The sequence below is a fragment of the Typha latifolia genome, chromosome 14 (genome assembly GCF_019914945.1).
Source record: "Typha latifolia isolate L0001 chromosome 14, TyphaL0001v2, whole genome shotgun sequence".
Lineage (NCBI taxonomy): Eukaryota > Viridiplantae > Streptophyta > Magnoliopsida > Poales > Typhaceae > Typha > Typha latifolia.
The window spans coordinates 5,696,733-5,715,987 of record NC_133099.1 but is presented as its reverse complement, the minus strand read 5'-3'; the positions used below and the strand labels follow the sequence as shown (position 1 = coordinate 5,715,987).

At 34.0% G+C, this 19,255-nt stretch overlaps 1 protein-coding gene and 1 long non-coding RNA gene across 2 annotated transcripts in view; both read right to left on the bottom strand.

Moving 5' to 3' along the window:
• Positions 1-8,931: 8,931 nt before the first annotated feature.
• Positions 8,932-9,398, bottom strand: LOC140801289 (uncharacterized). Its single transcript, XR_012111405.1, has 2 exons — positions 9,250-9,398; positions 8,932-9,114 (listed from the first exon to the last, which is right to left on the bottom strand). It is a non-coding gene; the product is annotated as an uncharacterized lncRNA (long non-coding RNA).
• Positions 9,399-10,193: 795 nt separating this feature from the next.
• Positions 10,194-19,255, bottom strand: part of LOC140800755 (protein IQ-DOMAIN 32) — a 29,196-nt gene continuing 20,134 nt past the window's right edge. The window contains exon 6 of the mRNA XM_073155587.1: positions 10,194-10,511. Within this exon, the coding sequence (XP_073011688.1) occupies positions 10,492-10,511 (20 nt within the window). The 3' untranslated portion in view covers positions 10,194-10,491. The remainder of the gene's footprint in view (positions 10,512-19,255) is intronic.

Sequence of the window (19,255 nt, the reverse complement as noted above, 5' to 3'; positions counted from 1 at the left end):
TCACTTGTTTCTTCAAAAGGTGGCTCACGTAACTCATGCATAGATGTCGGTTTAAATCCTAGACCATATGGACTAACTAATTCCATCAATATATGAAATGATTTATCAGTAATATCATTAAAGGGAATGCTACACTTATAAACTCAATAAGCTAAGTCCATTAGCATTCTATCTCTTTATTCTTTTGCAAAAGTATCTTTTATACTTATTTGTTCCATTTTCCCCTACTCATTAATTGAAACTGCAGGATCAAAAAATGTGTATTTGTCTAAAGAACCTCTACTCCTTGGCATTTACTTCCAACATCTAGAATTTCTATATCTTCCCTTTCTATAGATATGTTTACTTCTATCCTTAATTATGATTTCTCTTTTGATTTATCCTCCTTTTAATAACCTATTTTTCCTCATCAGTAGCTTTTAGACAAGGCATACTATTAAATATACCAATTTCTCTCATAGTAATATTCTCACAAAATCTACATTTCATCGTGTTGGCATCAATTTGATTTAGAAGGTATTCATATTGCCATCCTAGATCATTAGAGCCAATAGGCATAAAGAGTTTAGATGAAGTTGTCTAAGCCACAGACTTTGTTTGAGAGGAATTAGTGGTCATATCTAACTATCTAATTATCTATAATAAAATTAAAAAAAAACAAATATAATTGATAATTCATATTTCAAATTTAAAAATAGTAATTAAAAAGTTAACTAATTATATATTACTTGGATTAATTTAGTAAATCATATTAGCACTCTAATACCTAATTAACTAATTCAACAGAAATAGATTAACACTAAAAGTTAACTCATTATTAAAAAATAAATTAAGTGATTAATAGTGACATATTTTCCTTAAAAAGTATGCAACAAAAATAGAGAAAATTAAGTAATTAACCATCGACAGAACAATAGATTAGTGATCAACATTTAATAGATTAAGTGATTACTGATTAATAAATTAACAGAATAAGTGATATACAAATTAAAACAATTAAACAAATTAGTCGATAATTACTAATTTACTTTAATTAATATCTTCAACAAATAATTAATTTAATGAATTTATAATTTTTCTTATTGCCTAATATGATATATTAAGTAATAAGAAATTAAGAAATAAGAAGTTAAGAACTAATAGATTATGTAAGAACTTAAAAACAAAGAGGGGCACGTGCACCCTCTTCCCTCTCCTTCACCGCTACGTGATGAGAGAAGTGGCCAGGGGATTTTCGGCCACTCCAAATCCATGTCAGATGCGAAATAAAAATTCAAAACCTATCTTATAAGTTAGATGGCACCCACCATGGGATCGGACTACCGAAGCACTACTTGAGCGATCGGAGACCACTCTACGACTCACCAATCAGTCATCTTCCATCCTTCATATTCAATTTAAAGTTTAATAGGTTATAAGAGAAAAACCTAAGTTTAGGTGATGTAGCATCATCGATGATTTGGGTTGAACGGCTGCTTCAGGCCGCTACCATTCGTGTCCTGGAGCTTCACTCCATTAGCCTTGTGCCATAATTGCTCTCCCATTGAGTCATCATGGCTCAGGTGGTTGTAGAGGCGAGCTCCATGGCCGTCGACCATGAAGTGCTGAACATTGGTGTTGATCGCTCCTCGCGGATGTCTCATAGGAGTATGCGAGATCGTAGATATGGCATGGATATCTTGGACGTGGTCCACCAGTAGCGTCGTCACTACCGATTAGCTGACACATTTTCTCCCTTCCTCTCCTTTGTGAGAGAGAATGGCTTGGTTAGGATCTTTTGATCCCTACCCGTGTCGAGTTTTTTGGCAGAACCTAATCATATTAACTTTCAAGTTCAAGTTTGTGTTTGGATTTCAGATCCAAGACTAATCCGACCCAACCTTTGTTTGAGCCTGAGCCTAGCCATCTAGTAGAGAAATATGAGCTACAATGCAATCCAGCTACAGCCTAGTCTAACCTTTTGAGCTTAATTTAGCCCAATTAAATGAGCTTAATTTAGCCCAATTGAATAATCTAATTAGTTTTAAATTTTAGAATTATGATATTAGTTAAATTAAAATTAGCTTATTTATTTATTATTAAAAGTGGTGATTTTTAGTACGTGGACTAGAGGTTTTAGTCGTTTCACCTAGACTCAAGTGAGTGGGTTCACTCACATTTTTACATATTTTTTACATGTATTTCATACTTTTTACATGATGACATATTTTTCAATGCGCAAATTAAATACCCTATTTTTATGTGCAATTAAATTATTATATTTCTGTATGCAAAACATACGACTTAGTGCATTGTTATACTTCGTGCAAAATAATAATTTTAGTGATTATGAATAGTCTCGGCATAGATCACTTGCAACTTTCTGTGGTGACTCAAGTTTACTTGGAAGTCCACTAAGAGCCCTATTTAGATCACTATAGTGGCTTTCTTAGATGACTCTAGTGAGGTTAGAAAAGTCTTAGGTTAGATCAAAAGACTTCTTGAGGTGACTCTAATTTAATGGTTAGTAGAAGAACAAGGTGCATTTATCACATAGTGACACCTCCTGGTGATCATTAGGGAAAAAGATAAAGTGTGTTTATTATATAATGACACCTTCTGGTGACCCTAACTGGATCAGCTATCAGGAAAATATCTAAGCACTATCTCGAGGTAACTTTTAGTTAACATGGATTCATAGGGCATTAACCCAATTAACATAAATAAAATTATTATTATTGAGAAAAATTCAGTATGTTGGAACTAAGCATGTTATAAGATATAACTTACTCTATTATTACTTGTGCACATTATTATTATTGTTACTATGAGCATGCTTAGTGAAATTGTCATTTTATATTATTGGATTCATATTTATTTGACTTTTGAGTGGATTCCACTCACTGAACTATAGTTGTTAGCTCATTGGATCCCTCTTCTAATATTCCAAGTACTGATTAGTGTGGCTACTGAGCAAGATGCACCAAGATCCCTTACCTCCACTTAGAATTTTACTATTTTATCCCTTAGTTGTATTAAATATTTTATTCTAAACCATTTGTTATTTTAGTTTGATTAGGGACACATTAGTAATGACATTTGGTCTTTTACTTTATTGTTGGATTATATTTATTGGAGTTAGATATTCTTAATTAAAGTCTTGTTATCTTGGACTTAGAAAAATATTAATTAAGGCTTTGTGTATCTCAAGTGTACTCTATTGAGGTACACAACGAGTGATGACTCCAATTTTGGGTCATGATAGATTAATGATTAACTGATTAAGATAAATTAAAAAAAAAACCGTCGGCATGAGAGATTGAGAGATTGTGAGAGTGAGATTGTGAGAGGAGTTAGAGAAAGAGAGTGCGAGCGAGAGTGAAAGAGAGTGAGAGAGTGAGAGTATGTGAGAGAGTGAGAGTAAGTGAGGGGGGGGGATGATAGGTGACACCATACCTCTGTCACCAATAGTTGTCTGCTTCGTCGCCGTTGGTGCGCACTACCACAAGCCGCTGCATTTGTTGCCTCGTCACTCACTATTGTTAGCCGAGGAAAGGAGAGCCGGAGAGGACGATCGAAGAGGAGTTAGGGATTTAGGATTCTACTATAAGTGAGAAAGGAGAACAAGAGAGAGGGGAGCAACGAGAGAGGGGAGAGTTTTTATATAATGGTTCATGGGTTAGTTATTTTTACTGGGTAATCTAACCCGTTTTACATAATCATAAGTTTTTATCTAACCTGATAAGGTGGGTTGGTAGGTCAAAGTGCCAGCCTACTTTATCTGGTCGCACGGCCTGCCAAGGAGACAGACCGCCATGTATAAGCGCGAGGCAAAGCGATGAGGTGTTATGATCCATAATTGGACCAATTCGGACTAAAAATATTATGAAAATTTATGATTTATATAACTAAATTAGACTTGTCTTAAATGTTTACATCATGAAATAATTAAAAATAGTTATTCAATCCATCGAGCCTAATGTCCTCAGATGCGTTCCGATCTGCCCCAATTCACATCATGAGGTGACCGGTGCGACCGCCTTTTCCTCTGTTCAATACATTGCTTACACATAAGTAAATCCCCATTAATAAGTCATGGGTTTTAGCTTCCTATCTATGCCTCCTGGCGACCTACACTAGAATTAGGCTCGCTTAGGACATTTCTTTCTAATTTTGTATAAAGATTTGTAGTTATTGGTTAAGGAGAACTACTTGAATTTATGTTTCAAATTGGTATATCTAGTAAACTCTTTGCTTAATTATTTTCCTTTACTTTATAGTGTGCACTATAATTTTAATCATAATTAGATTATATAATTTTCTTCGAACACAGACATATCCACTATGTACAAATTGGGTATCAAATATATTCATATTTATTTTCTAAATGTATAAAAACTTATGATTATATATAGAAAATAGTAAATATATGTGAAAACTAGATTAGAAATTCAAATAAAATATAAAAGTTTTGATATCAATATTTTAAACTAAATGATATGCAAGATATTGATTTAGATATTATTCTCTAACCCATGTTCGATAAATCTCGGATATGACACTTTGCACCAGATAAGGAACCCATTTTCACCCCTAATATAATACTGCTGAAATACATATTTATAATATTATCAGGCTAAGGGAAATATATAATAAAGTATTTTTTTGTTATTTTTAAAATTAATCAAATGTACTTTTCTTATATGTTATTTATTTTAGAATATATATATATATAACAAAATAAGTCGCAACCCCTATTTCTATTGAAATTTAATTAGTGGTAATCTTCCACTAAAAATTCACCACAAGTTCAAAATAATCAAAACTTGTCCGAGCATATGGACCACAATACAAAAGATCCTCCCAACATCCACTAAAAAGAACACCCTATCAACATACCCACAACCATATAAAATAAAACATCCTAACATCACTCGATCACACTTTCAATTGATCCACCAAGACAACAATAAAGGTAGAGCCATAGACAAAATAAAAGAAGTAATGTCCAGCAGTGCTGCTTCTTTCTTCGTCCAGATTAATCACATCCTCTAACGAGAAGCCTTGCATCAGTCGGCGAGCCCGTTTCATATATTCTTCTCTCTAGATCTTTGCCCAACAGAGGAACAAGGAGGTCATCTTTTGCACAAAATGCATCAATTAATTTAACACAATTGATAAAGATCATATTATTCCTTTTCAGCCAAATACTCCACATTAAAGCACTTAGCCAAATAAACCACCACTTTTTTTTTTTCTTTTTCTAAGTTCAAATTATTTATCCTCAACCAGTCATTCATATGTTTTATATGGTTATAAATCCCCACAGCTATTTTCATTTGCCTCCACCATATTGGCTTCTAAAAAATAAATGATCTACCAATTCATCTCTTGAGTAGAAAACACAAGTAGAGACCCAAGTCCAACTTTTTTTAATTAGATTATCACTTCAGTACTCTATTGCTACACACTAACTAAAAGATGGCTCTAATTTTTTAGAAGAATCTTCATGTGCCAGATTTTTGGCAAAATTTTCAATATCACACTTTCATTGTTTAGGAACCTATACAAGAACTTCACAGTGAAGATCTCATTTTTCTCAAATCTCCATTTTACTTTATCCATTCCTCCATCCTCTCTACTGCAATATTCTTCTGCACAGTTAATCAATCGTTGCCTCTCCAAAATTACATGTTATTATATTAATTTGTGTAGTTTCATGTTTCTCATAGCTTTACATTTCAAATAAACATCCATCCAATAACTTTTTCATGTTTAGCAAGTAGAATGCCCAATGTTGCTATTCATCCATTATCCCATTCATAATTGCACTTGAAGAAGAAAAATTAAGATATATATGGTCGAAAAATCTAGCTTAAGAAAAATGCAACAAGGACCGAGGGAGGAGAAAGTGTTAGATGTAAGAATGATTATAGATGCATTAGTCTCTTTTAGCATACTAATATTGCGGGCATACATGATAAAGAACAAAACATGTCTTTTGGATTGAAGAATCAAAATACTGAGTTCTACTCATTTGAAGGGGAAGAAAAATATAATGGGATATCGCATTAGACATTGAAATGAATTCAAATGCTTACAATGCACACGGAAGGAATCATTTGGGTTACAAGAATGGTTTTTAACTAGGCACGATTTATCAGTAATCAAACCAAGTAAAAATCTCCAAAACAATGATACAACATTTAGTTGCCTATTTTTTATATCAAAGATTTCTATGAGGCTTTTCTTTTCATTTATTTTTTATTTTTTGAGAAAGATGGAATATCACATTAGTTTAATAAAAATAGGAAAATTTGCACAAAATATGCCGTTGGTTTTTAATTTTCTCACTTAGGCTTATTTTTGGTTTTCTTTATAGATAAAATATTTTCTATTTTTTCTTCCAAGTTTACTCTTCTGTCGTTTAAAGTCTCATTAAATAATGATGGGACACTCTAATAGAGAAACAAGTAACCCATACTATTTTTTCTCTCTTGTTCTTATGCCGGTAATTCTTCTTCTTCTTCTTCTTCTTCTTTTTATCTAGTTGTTGCTTCTTCTTTTTCATCTTCTTATTCTTTTTTAGTTGTTGCTTCTTTTTCTTCTGCTTCTTTTCTAGTTGCATCTCTTCTTCTTCTTCTTCTTCTTCTTCTTCTACCTTTAATTATTCTTTTTTTTATATAAGTTTGTCTAATCGCTCTTTAGTTGCGAGATAATTAGAATTACTTAAATAGCAAAAAGCTTTATAATCAATCTTTCAAAAACAGAAAATTGCTTAATTCAATTGTTTAGTTTTCCTTTAAAAAGAATTTAATCTATATTACAAATAAGTTGTAGTATCTAGTTATGAATACTGTAAATTAGCCAAATATTAGTATTATAAATATCACTAAAAGTTTAAATAGATTGTATCTATCTCACTCTTCTCATTCTCCTTTTTTTTCACTATAATTCATAATTAATTTACAATTTTTTAAATTAACTACAAATTTTGTAATAAAACTATAAATTACAATAAGAATATTATAGTTAATTTACGAATTTAGTTAACTTACAAATTTCATAGTTAATTTAATGAGCAACAATAGAAAAGAAGAAGAAGAAAGAGTATGGGTCACTTCTTTCTATTCATACATTATCCCATCTACATTTAATAAGCACTAAATAACAACATGACAAACTTAAAAGAAAAAAAGAAGAGAAAATGTCTGTTCTGCAGAGAAAACAAAAAAGGGTCTAATTAACAAAATCTAAAAGCAACTGTATTTTTAGTACAAATTTTCCATAAAAATATGAATTTATAAGTTAAATACAAAAAGTAAGAAAAAGAAAAAGAAACACAGTATTAAAAATCTCCCAAGATTTTAATTTTGCTTAAGAAAAGAAAAAGATTAAAAAAAACTAGTTGGAGAGAAAATTCAATATTTATTTCTTTCTAAAGCATCCACAGGGTAGAATAATTCTAAACCACGCTTCTTTTAGATATGCTAATTTTGTTGAACAATCTTACCAATGGGATAGTACTCAAATAATGAAATGAACTGATGGTATATGTCTATCCAGTTCGATCCCAGCACTATTGATTTAATTTGGATATCATTTAATAAGTTCTCACTTCACTCACTCTCTCTCTCTCAAAAGAAAAAAAAACATTTAATCTATCTTGGAAGTTTGTTTACTCTTGGAACTTTTCTACTTATAATATTTGGTTTCAAAAAATAAATAAAAAATAACCTTTTTAACCCACCAAATTAGTTTTTTTTGATTGAGAGAGAATTTAAAATCCTGTTATGTTGAACTTCATTTTCGAGCAATCAAATACATTCTAAGAGTGATTTGAGCTTCACTTTCTAGTAACTAAAATCATCCTCAAATTGTGTTCACTTGTAGAGTAAAGTTAGAATAGTTATTAATATTCTAAAGTTTAATATAAAAAAAGAAGAGCTAATACTAGCATAAATTATTATAATATTTAATTCAATAATAATATAAGGAGTAATAATTATATTTGATATTATATAAGATTGATATTAAGGTATAAAAATAATAAATTTGTATTGAAAATTAGTGATGTTTTGTACCAAATATCAAGAATATCCTTGATTGGATATATACTAGTAGTATATATTTATCTACATTATAGTTTAACTACGGATTTAAAATACTTTATATACCCACACTATGAGAATATAACTATGCATTGCAAAATAATGTAGAGTTATAAACCCACGTGAAGAAATAACTCTTTACTCTATATAAAATACTCATGCATTACAAGAAAATAAAAGAAAACTATGAGGTAATGCGAGGATATGAGTCCGCATTACAAGGAAATAACTCTACATTCTATATAAAATAATTATATATTAGGAGAAAATAATAGGGCACTACAAGATAATGTAGGGTTATAAGCTCGTATTGCGGAAAAATAACCTCTAACTCTATGTAAAATAACTATACACTACGAGGAAACAATTATGTACTACGGGATAATGTAGGATTATACACCCATATTGTGAAGAAATAATGCCCTACTATATATAAAATAACTAAGATCTGTGCGATATTATGGGCTTTTAAGCAACCCTCGTTATGAGAAAAGAGTATAGGCTTAATATTTTTCTTTCATTTTTGTAGAATTTAGTGGTCCAAAAAAATATATCTCAATTATAGATGAGATAATTAGTACTTAAAATAAAAGAGGAGAGAGAAAATTTAAATTATAGTCGAGATGACCGATATTTAATAAAAAAAAAATAAATGAGAGAGAAGGAATCTCAACTATATCTGAAGTGATGTGTAATAAGTGTAGTGAACAACGGGCTAGGCGGCGGATGACAAGGCTAAAAAATAAAAACATAATTCTATATGATATATATATATACTAATATATCATTTATAAAAATTTTAATAGTGCAATTCACAACCATAAAAATAATAGATTACAAATTTATAATTCAGTATGTATAAATATTTCATTAACTTCTTAATAGTAAATTATCACAATCTGAATAATATTAATAGTTGGTGGTTTGAAATGCATTTATAGTTGGTAGTTCCACTGCTGGTGGTGCAGGTCGTTTCCAATGTCAGCACGATGGCCTCTTTCCCACCGGTCAAAGCTCTTTCCCTCTTTTCCATCGGTTAAAGCACAAAGAAAGAGAGTTTGGTGATTTCCAATGTCAAAGAGAAAGTAAAGAAAAATAAAAAGAAGAGGAGGAGAAGATGAGGAAATCCACGGTTTGGTGGTTTCCTACCAGTTCCCACCATTGTTTACCGTCGCCATTCGACTCCTACTACGCTTGCCACCACAGCTTAGCGCCTTCGAGCCTTTGCTTGCCACCGCTGCTCGACACCTTCGAGCCTTTGCTTGCCGCCGCCGCACAACACATTAGCTAGCCACCACATGAGAGAGGAGCGATTGAGAAAGAGAGATGCGAAAGGGTTTGGTTTTTCTTTTATATATACTGGGCTAGTGGTTAGTTATTAAACCTGATCTACATTCGATCTGCTTCCAACCTGCTTCATTAGCTAGCGGGCCAGAGCGTTAGCCCACCTTATCGAGCCGCCCGGCCCACCTAGCGCTTCTTACTGCTAGGCTACCCACGATGGCGGCGGGCCGCCCCATGCCGACGCCAACCCACATAGCAGGGCAGTCAGAGCACCGCGTTGCCATGGTGATCGCCAAAACCAATTTTCAAAACACTGTGTTGTAATTAAGTGTTCTCTATTCTAGGGACAAAATAATAATTATAGGTTATTATTAAATTATATTTTAAAACTGCATGGAATAAGACAAGAGAAATGATAAATTACTATACTTTATTAAATTATTTAGTTACTATACCTAAATAAAAAAAGGCTTCTTTTAAAATAAGCCTATTCCGGAGGGCCAAGGGTTATTTATGGCTTTACCAGCAGCAATAAGTTACCACTTTCTTAAGACAAAATATCGAGGACTACATAATAAATTAGTTACTTAGGTAATCATGTAATTATTTTATTGTTTGATTATATAAGTAATTATGTCGAAGAAGAGAGTATTTTATACCCATTTGACTAAGAAAAGTAAGCCAAGATGAAAGAGATTACAAATAGTAGCAGACTCAAACTTACGAGATCACTACTGAAGAATTGGAGAGAAGAAATCTGATAAAAACAACTCAATTGTATATAGGCAACCATCATTTATTAAAACAGAATCACAAAACTTTCAAAATGGTCCAAGATTATCAATCAAATTTGTCTTCTAACATGCCTTCTTTTAGAACCCAATAATATATATAACACACACATACAAGCATATATAACAAAATCTTCAAGGAAATAGAAATCTAAATTACAAGTTAATAATCACAAGCTGCTTCTCTCCTCCTGAATACCACAAAGTCAAGACTCTAATAAGAAATAGATAAAAATACATGAAAATATGGTCATAGTAACCTCCCAAGAGCCTTAGCATCACATTATATTAAAGGAGATTTCAGATGTGCTGCCAAGTATGCTTCGTCATCTCTGCCATCTTCTCTCTGAAAATGTAAGTATACAAGGAAATAAGATGGGGATAAAAAAATTTACAGAATCATATGCACATAACTTTGTAGCTGAAAATTTTCACTGAAACAATGTGGATGGGCTTAGGGAAAAAAGAAATCTTTCGACTGTCGATCCACTAGTTTTGCAAACGCCATTAGTCTATGACACTTTTCTGTGACAAAGATTGAGTTTTCTTCATATGTTCCATATCAATATAGAAGCTGTTCTTTTTTATTGAGCATAGGACTTTGCAGGTATGGCCCAGTTAAATTAAAATGATTCAGGAAATAAAAAGAAGACTCCAAATTGTTACACTTTATATAAGCAGAAGATTTACCCAAGAAAGATAATTGTATACTAAATGATCAGAAAAACAAGACTGGTTCAGATCAGAGTGATCAGTTCAGTGTTCGATCCATAAATGTGAATCCAGAATGCAAGCATGCCTGCAGTTCTGCTCATAGCACCTTGGAGGCAGGACCCATCTTATACATTGTACTGATGAGGTGTATTACTATCCTAAGTATAAACCATTAACCATAATCTGCAACACATTCTGCAAGAGGTTAGATTGTACAATCATCAGTATTTTAAAAACTAGGTCAGCTAGCAACCATAGGTCCAAAAGTATCCATGCCCATCACTTGAACTTTCACTTGAACAGGTATATCGGGCTTATAGGCGGATACTGCAAAATGTGCAAACCATCAGTCTAGATCACCAAAGACACCAACTCAATGATATAAGTGCTTAAGTTGCCTATTTCCTATGGAACTTAACTACAACTATTTGATTATTTCTAACTTTTACAAATCATTTCTAATTCTCACACATCTACTCAATTATTTGATTTATTTCTAATGTTTACATATTTTTTGTCATTCTTTAGTTCTGGGAACTTAACTACAACACAGATTAGACTGAGGTGGGATGGAACAATGTTATGCCAGCTATGGGTCAGCAGCACAAGTGCACAACAGGTGCAGCCAGTCCATACTATTCAGAGAGTATGGAACTTAACTATTGTTGGATTATTTCTAATGTTTACACATTATTTCCAACTTCTGACAAAATGATTCGATGATTTCAAACATTTATGAATTATTTCTAAGTTTTTAGTTATAGGAGCTATAACTCCAATCAGAATTAGACTGAAGTGGGGATGAAACAAGGGCATGTGGGCTATGGGACATCAGCACATTAAGTGGTTGCATACTAGCAAGGCTAGCATGATCTAAGACACCAGCCAAATGATATATATAATTGTGTGGGTATGTGTATGTGGATGAAGCTTATGTAAGGCGATCATGTCACACCCCAATTTTAGGATAGTGGTGGTGAAGGATTACCAATGCCAGTCGGCATGGGGCCTGCCGACTAGCATGTATCTTTCCAATGGAATTTCAGCACGTCACACTATGACGTGCCAAAGATATTCCCACATGCCACTACATATCGAGCTTAATAAAGAAAAATTAAAAGAAAATTCAGATGAAACATAAATTGGAGCTTAATTGTTGTAATATTAAGTATTATCTGCTACATAGATGTTCATCTTAACCAAATATACATTATTTGATTGAAACTTCACCAATAAACATAAAATCATCAAATTGGAATTAATTGATCTAGAAACCAAGTGTATCTACTTTATAAGGGTTAATTCCAACTGTAGATTATAATTTATTGGTCAAAAATTGTAGACATAAGTACAAAATTAGGGTTTTCCTAAATTTTTGCCTCAATTTGAAAACAAACTGATAAATAAAGAATTGGAGAAAATCATCAAATTGGATTCTAATTGTTATATGATTTAAATAGATCTACTTTCTTTTTCTTGATAATGAAGTAAATCTACCTTCTAGATGACATAAGTTTTCACTTCATGGCATTTTTATGCCTTCATGATAACTCACATTCCTATTTCTACACAAAATTAGATGTGATACACCAATGTTTAAGACCAAACACTTTCATTTAGCCATTAAAACATATTTTAAGCTCTTGAAAAAAACGTAAAGATCTAACTAAATGTGTGCCAAGGCTATGCTAGTGGGCCACCAGGCGTGTTTGAGCCAAGATTCGAAAAATTGGAAGCGAGATAGGCCTCCCGAAAAAAATGATATATATCGGCCGTGTCGACCAGATTGATCGCATTGGTCGCTCGAATCAGATCAAGCTATTTTTAATTGCATAAAATTCAAAATATTATTTAAAAATGTAGGAATTTCTAAATTTTTTTTAAAAAATTAGAAAATTTAGAAAATAATAATTACTCAAATATGAAACTTACTTAAAACTACTGCAACGAAGGAGAGATAGAGCGGAAGAAATGAAAAGAAAAAAAAATTTGGCATAATAAAGGAGAGAAGAAAAAAAAACTACAGTGAAAAAATAAGAGAAATAAAAAAAATAAAATAAATCACATAGCCATAGTCGTTGGAGTTAGATTTGCATCGGTGGAGTTTGCCAAAGCTGTATTTGTACGTCGGAGAAGCAATGGCTATGATAAGGAGAGAAAGAGAGAAATAGTGGAAGAAAGAGAAATTGTCAGAATCAAAAAAAAAAAAAAAATTTGGGGTTGAGAGAGGAGGGTGCACGTGCAGCCCCTCCCCTCTCCCTCTCCGGCACGCGACGAAGCGCAGATAAGGGTGGATTTCATCTAATCCGAATCAGATTAGATTTGATCCTCTTCTAATCTATAAATTAAAACCCTAATCTCTTCTCTCTCGCTTTGCTTAACCATCTCAGTCCTCTTCTCTCTCTTCTTCCTCCCTTCTTTCGCTCCTTCCTCACCGTCGGAGTCGTCGCTGTGGGATTGGCCCGCCGGAGCGCCGCCTGAGCCATCAGAGACCACCACGCGACTCGTTGATAAGCTCTCTCCCATCTATAAAATTTAATTAAAGTTTAGTAGGGTAAATCGAAAATACCTAATTTGGGATTTCGGCTCCACCGGCAAATCTGGCCGGCCGGCGGCTTCGGGTCGCAGCCGCTCCGTCTGGAAGCTTCTTGCCGTTGGCCTCGTGCCGTGGGCATTCACCGTTGGAGCCTTGTGGCTCCGGTCGCCGTCGGCCATGGGATCGACCGTTGTATGCGATTTTTCCCCCACCTCGCGACGATGGCGGCACTGTATGGGTGTTGGGGAGCTGAGGGTGCGGCCAACGAACCGTCGCCGCAGTGGTCGCCGCTGGTGAGATCTCTCACTCCCCCTCTCTTTCCTTCTCTCTCTCTCCCTCTCTCTCTCTCTCTCTCTCTTCGGGTTGGAGAAGACAGACTCAGGCAACCCGAGTCTGGCTTTCTCCTATTAAGTGATTGGATTCGGGTTGGGTTGGATCCGAATCCAAGGAACCCGACCCGAACCAATTTAAATTGGATGGGCTGCGGCTAACCCGCAGCCCAATCAATTTTCTTTTGGTTGGGCCAAGTCCCGATTAACCTCATTTTGGAATGGGCAGCAATAGCCCAGCCCAATCCAATAGGTAAATTTCAACCCATTTTTTTTGTTCTTTTGGTTTTTAAATTTTAAAAATACTGTTATTACTCAAATTAAAATTTTGATTATTATTTATTATTTAAGGTGGTGATTTTTAGTACGTGAGCTAGAGATTTGAAATTTCGATTGTCTTGCCTAGACTCAGGTGAGTGGGTTCACTCACATATTTATTTATTATATTTCGTATCTTTGTCAGACCATGTAAATTCTCTGTGTGCAAATTATTTATTTCACCCTTACATGTAAAAATTTAATTGTTGAAATTTCTGTGTGTAAATTTAATTATTATATTTTCTGTATGTATTTAATTATTATATTCAGTGCATCACTATACTTCGTGCAAATATTGAAATTTGTGAAAAAAAAAATGAGATTAGTATTTGTACAACTTAGAGAACAGTCCCGGTATAAATCGTTTGCGATTTTCCGTGGTGACTCAAGTCTATCTGGAAAGTCCGGGGAAAGTCGTAAATTAAATCACTGCGGTAACTTTCTTAGGTGACTACAGCGGAGTTAGGGAACAGTCCTAAGATGAATGAGAAAATTTCCTAGGTGACTCTAACTTCTCTCAACGGTTAGAGGAAAAGACAGAGTGTGTTGATCACAAGGTGATACCCTCTGATGACCCTAACCGGATCAGCTATGAAGAAAAGTCCCGAGCGTCACCTCGAGGTGACTTCTAGTTGATGTGGATCCACATGGTTTAGAACTATTGAGACACATGGTAGTATAAATATCAAAAGATGTTAATATGTTGAAAACATACAAGGTTACAAGTTGTGACATCTCTCTATTGTTATCATTGTTATTATTTAGAGAGCATGTCTATTGCATATTGTTATGGATATTATTGCTTTTAGTTTAATTTATTCAGCATTAATATGAAGTAAAATTTATTTGGTTTTCGAGTGGATTCCACTCACTGAGCTATAGTTGTTGGCTCATGGGTTCTATTGTTTTTGTATTTGTTTATTTATTTCGGGTAATAGTCAGCAGGGCGACTGAGCGAGATGTACCCGAACTCCACCTCCACTTAGGATTCACCTATTTATTTTTACACTCTTTTTGATTTTATGCTTTAGATTATAAGTTTTTTTCATTTAGTTTAGAGACTCAAAAACATTAATATTGTTTTATCTTTATTGCAATTATTTATAAAATTTAATAAAGCACATTCTCATTTTATTTATTTTGCCATTGTACACGTAGAGAGTATTAATAAGGCTTCGTGCATCTCAAGCATATTGAGATGCATGGCCGGTCATGATTCCTATTTTGGGTCGTGATAGAAATAGTGAAGGAGATCGGCCCGGATTAGCCGATATGGATCAAGATCGGCCATACCCGATCCCAACCAATTTGAGCCAGTACCAACACGTCCTTTTTGCTCTAGATTTGTATTTAACTTTTTATTGGTGTGCATGACAATCCTCACAAATGGTCTTAAATCCCAATAATATAACTTGGAGAAGCATAAAAGCCTTTCTAAACTTTAGACCTTGTGCGAGACCAGATGCGGCAAAAAGATACCCAATCTCTTAAAGTCCTCTCTAATATAATCTCTCATCTATTCCTATAAAGTAATGGTTTTTAATGAGTTACACTCTCAATAAGATAATCCCACTCTACATAAAAATATGCCAACTGATAGAAAAATTAGCAAACAATAGTATATAACACAGTAACATCGAGCACAGATGCATGTAAAAGCAATTTCATAAAAATAAACATATTTCTTCATTTCATCTTGTGGTTCAAAATCTACTAGACATGAAAAGAACTACGAACCATACACATCTCACAACGGAACAAATCAATTTAATGAATGAGCCAGCACCAGTCAAAGTACTACCATGGATGCTTATCAGACAAATAAATATCCATATTGTTCCTATAAGGAGTCCTCGACCCGTGGCCACATGGCAATACTAGTCATCATCAAATTAACTTTTCCAAGCAGTTGATCTAAACTAGAATCACAACGTATGTCTATTACTTTTTGTTCTAGCCATTGAGAAAGATAAGTCACCATACACAAATATCAAACACATTTTTCTGTAAGCCTTTTAAAATCATTTAGTGCTTCATCGTATTTTCTCCCTAGACTTACTTATTTAGGTACTAGTTTCACCTTCACTAGTATAAAATATATTGATTTATTCTAGATGTCATATAGCGAACATTATCTCACCTCTACTTAGTAATTCACATACAAAAGAAGCATGAAAAATATTCAAGAAGCTAGTTTTACCAAAAGTTATATTTTATTCTTATACAACATGCCTTTGTCATGGAAACTTCATATCTTATGTTTTTTTTAAATGAAAATGATAAACAAAGATTTTCTAAAAGTCTGAAAATCAATTTAATCATGAGATTTCTAATTATCATTAATATGAAATAATACTTAAATAACTAATTTTATCAAAGTATCTATCTTTGGTAACATTGATATCATAATAATTAAAATTCTTATTTCTTCAAGAAAGCAATAACAAACTTAGACTAACAGTCTCTAATTCAAATGCTAGCTTAAGTAAAATATAAAAGTACAATATTTCTAATAAGAATTTGAAAAACTTTAAAAGAATATGAATAAGAAACTTACCTTAATTGCTACATTCCCACAATATTGATAATCCTAAAATCTTTAGCCTCTAGTGTGCTTCTGATTGTTTAAAACTATTTGGTATGCTTTTCAAGGCAAATTTGTATACATTCTACAAAGTCCTGTTGTTCATATATGCAAAAATATGGCCACACTAATACCAATGTATAAAAATTTCACCCTTGAAACTAGATTGCCTCCGCATAAGGTTCGCAACCGAGCTACAAATTGCTCTTCTGAACTTTGGGAGTAGTAGTATGTAGGTCATCCGAAGTGCTTCAAGACAAGTGCGGAAGTAGACAAGCACTTTCAAAGAGGGATCCTTGGATAGATTGAATACTTTGTGAATACCTTTGGATCCCTTATATGTAGGTTTAGTACATCCTCGATTTGTTAAGTGAATCCCCTATGAAAAATTCATGTTCAAATCTGAAAAATTAAGTTCCTTTTCAGATCTGTGCACAGGGTTCGAACCGCACAAGTCAGGTTCGAACCTGACTCATTTTCCTTTCAGTGTTCCATGTGCAAAACTGTGCGAAGTTTTGGAACGGCAACATAAGTAATGCTTGAGTTCTTGATCAATCAAAAGAAGGAGCCTACCAGAGTTTCAGGAAGTGGAATGGATAGATTTAGCAATGACTATGGATGGATAAAAGTCTAGACTCTACTTAAAGAGGGAGAGTTAATGCCAAAGACAGATATTCATAATTTAATAGGGGTTCATCACCACTGTGAATTGTTACGATCTAACTAAGGATTGCAATCAAATCAGCCTTAGCAATAAATAAGCCCCTTGCTATCCTTCTGAAAACAGTGCGCACCAAATATAGGGTTTTATATGGTAGACGGTAGATGAATTAAGGTCTAGGATTGATGTAGATGATGCGGAATGTGGATAATGGCTCTGGTAGAGTTGCACATGATGGCGGAATGTGGATATGGCTAGGATTGATGTAGATGATGGCGGAATGTGGATAATGGCTCTGGTAGAGTCACGATGAAGAGGAAAGCCATGAAGAAGAGAGGGCGTCAAGAGTAGGGGACTTTATAAATGATAGAAAGAAAGCTAGAAAGGAGAGATTTAGGGAGATAAATTCATTTAATAAACATGCCAAACATACAAACTGGAAGACCTTATTTTTAGAGAATGAAATAAAAAAGTCCTAACTTGAATAAGAAACATGGTTTTCAGTTTCGACCAATCCCGATCCCACCCCAAAACTCAGTGGGATCGGCTGGATCGGCCAATACCCGATTCAGATGGGCTAAGTATCAATTGTTTTAGCCGAAACGAACCAAATCGGGAGAGAGAAAGGGAGAAAGAAAGGGAGGATAGCAAAATAGAAAAGGAGAAAGAGAAATAAGAGAGAGAGAGAGAGAAATAGAGGATAGGGAGCTCATCAAACAGAGGCTGACTGAGCCGAATCTACGTCGGAGAAGTTCGTTGGACGTTGATGGTGGTCAAAACTACACCAGAGAAGCATCACTTAGAAAAGAAAGGGAGTAGAAGAGGAAGATAAGAGTGCGTAGGGGAGAGAGAGGAGGGAGAATGATAGGGAGGAGAGGTTTGAAGGATCGGTTTTTTTTAAGTGATAGTGAGTGAGAATAGAGATAAAGAGGAGATAAGACAGAGAGTTAGTGAGAGAGTGGGAGAGAAAGTTAGAAGAGTTAGAAAAAAAAGTTATTTGTATGGGGGAGGAGAGAGAGTGCATTGACCGATAGAAACTAGATAGGGAGAGAGAGATTGAGATTAAGAAATATTATTTTTATTTTTTAGAGTTCATATATAAATAATTTATATTTATATCTTATTATTAGTTTTTCTAAAACTTTTATTATTTTTCTATATGATACAGATTGCTCATGGTTAATACCGTCGATATGACCAATATGTATCTTTTTTTTTCAGACGACCAATTTTAATCCCGATCCCGATACTTAGAACCTTGATAAGAAATAAATAATTAAACCTATCTAAACTGTCTTTCATATCTCCTTTGGATTATAACCATGGTTTAAAGGATCGGCAAATCCCAATCCAGATCGGCCTACTCAGACTAATCTTTTTTCACAATTTTTCTCTTTCTCTCTTTCACTATTTCTCTCTTTCTCTCCCTTTCACTATTTCTCTCTATTTCTCTCTGTTTCTCTCCCTGCCATAGCTATTGTTTCTCCAACGCAGAAATCCAACTCGAGCAAACTCCACCGACATAGATCCAACTTCAACAACCTCAACTATGCAATTTTTTTATTTATATTTCTCTCTCTTCTCTTTTCTTCACTGTAATCTTTTTCTTCTCTCCTTCACTATGATTGTTAGAACCAGAAAGAAAGAAAGAAAAAAAAAAATTCGGGTTGAGAGAGGAGGGTGCACGTGCAGCCCCTCCCCTCTCCCTCTCCGGTACGCAACGAAGCGCAGATAAGGGTGGATTTCATCTAATCTGAATCAAATTAGGTTTGATCCTCTCCTAATCTATAAATTAACCCTAATCCTCTCTCTCGCCTCAACACCCTCCCTCGCAGCCTTCTTCTCCTCCACCGTTTTCTTTCTTTTCTTGCCGACGGAGTCACGCCGTGGAATCGGCCTACCGGAGCGTCTTCGGAGCCATCGGAGACCACCTCGTGACTCCTTCGTA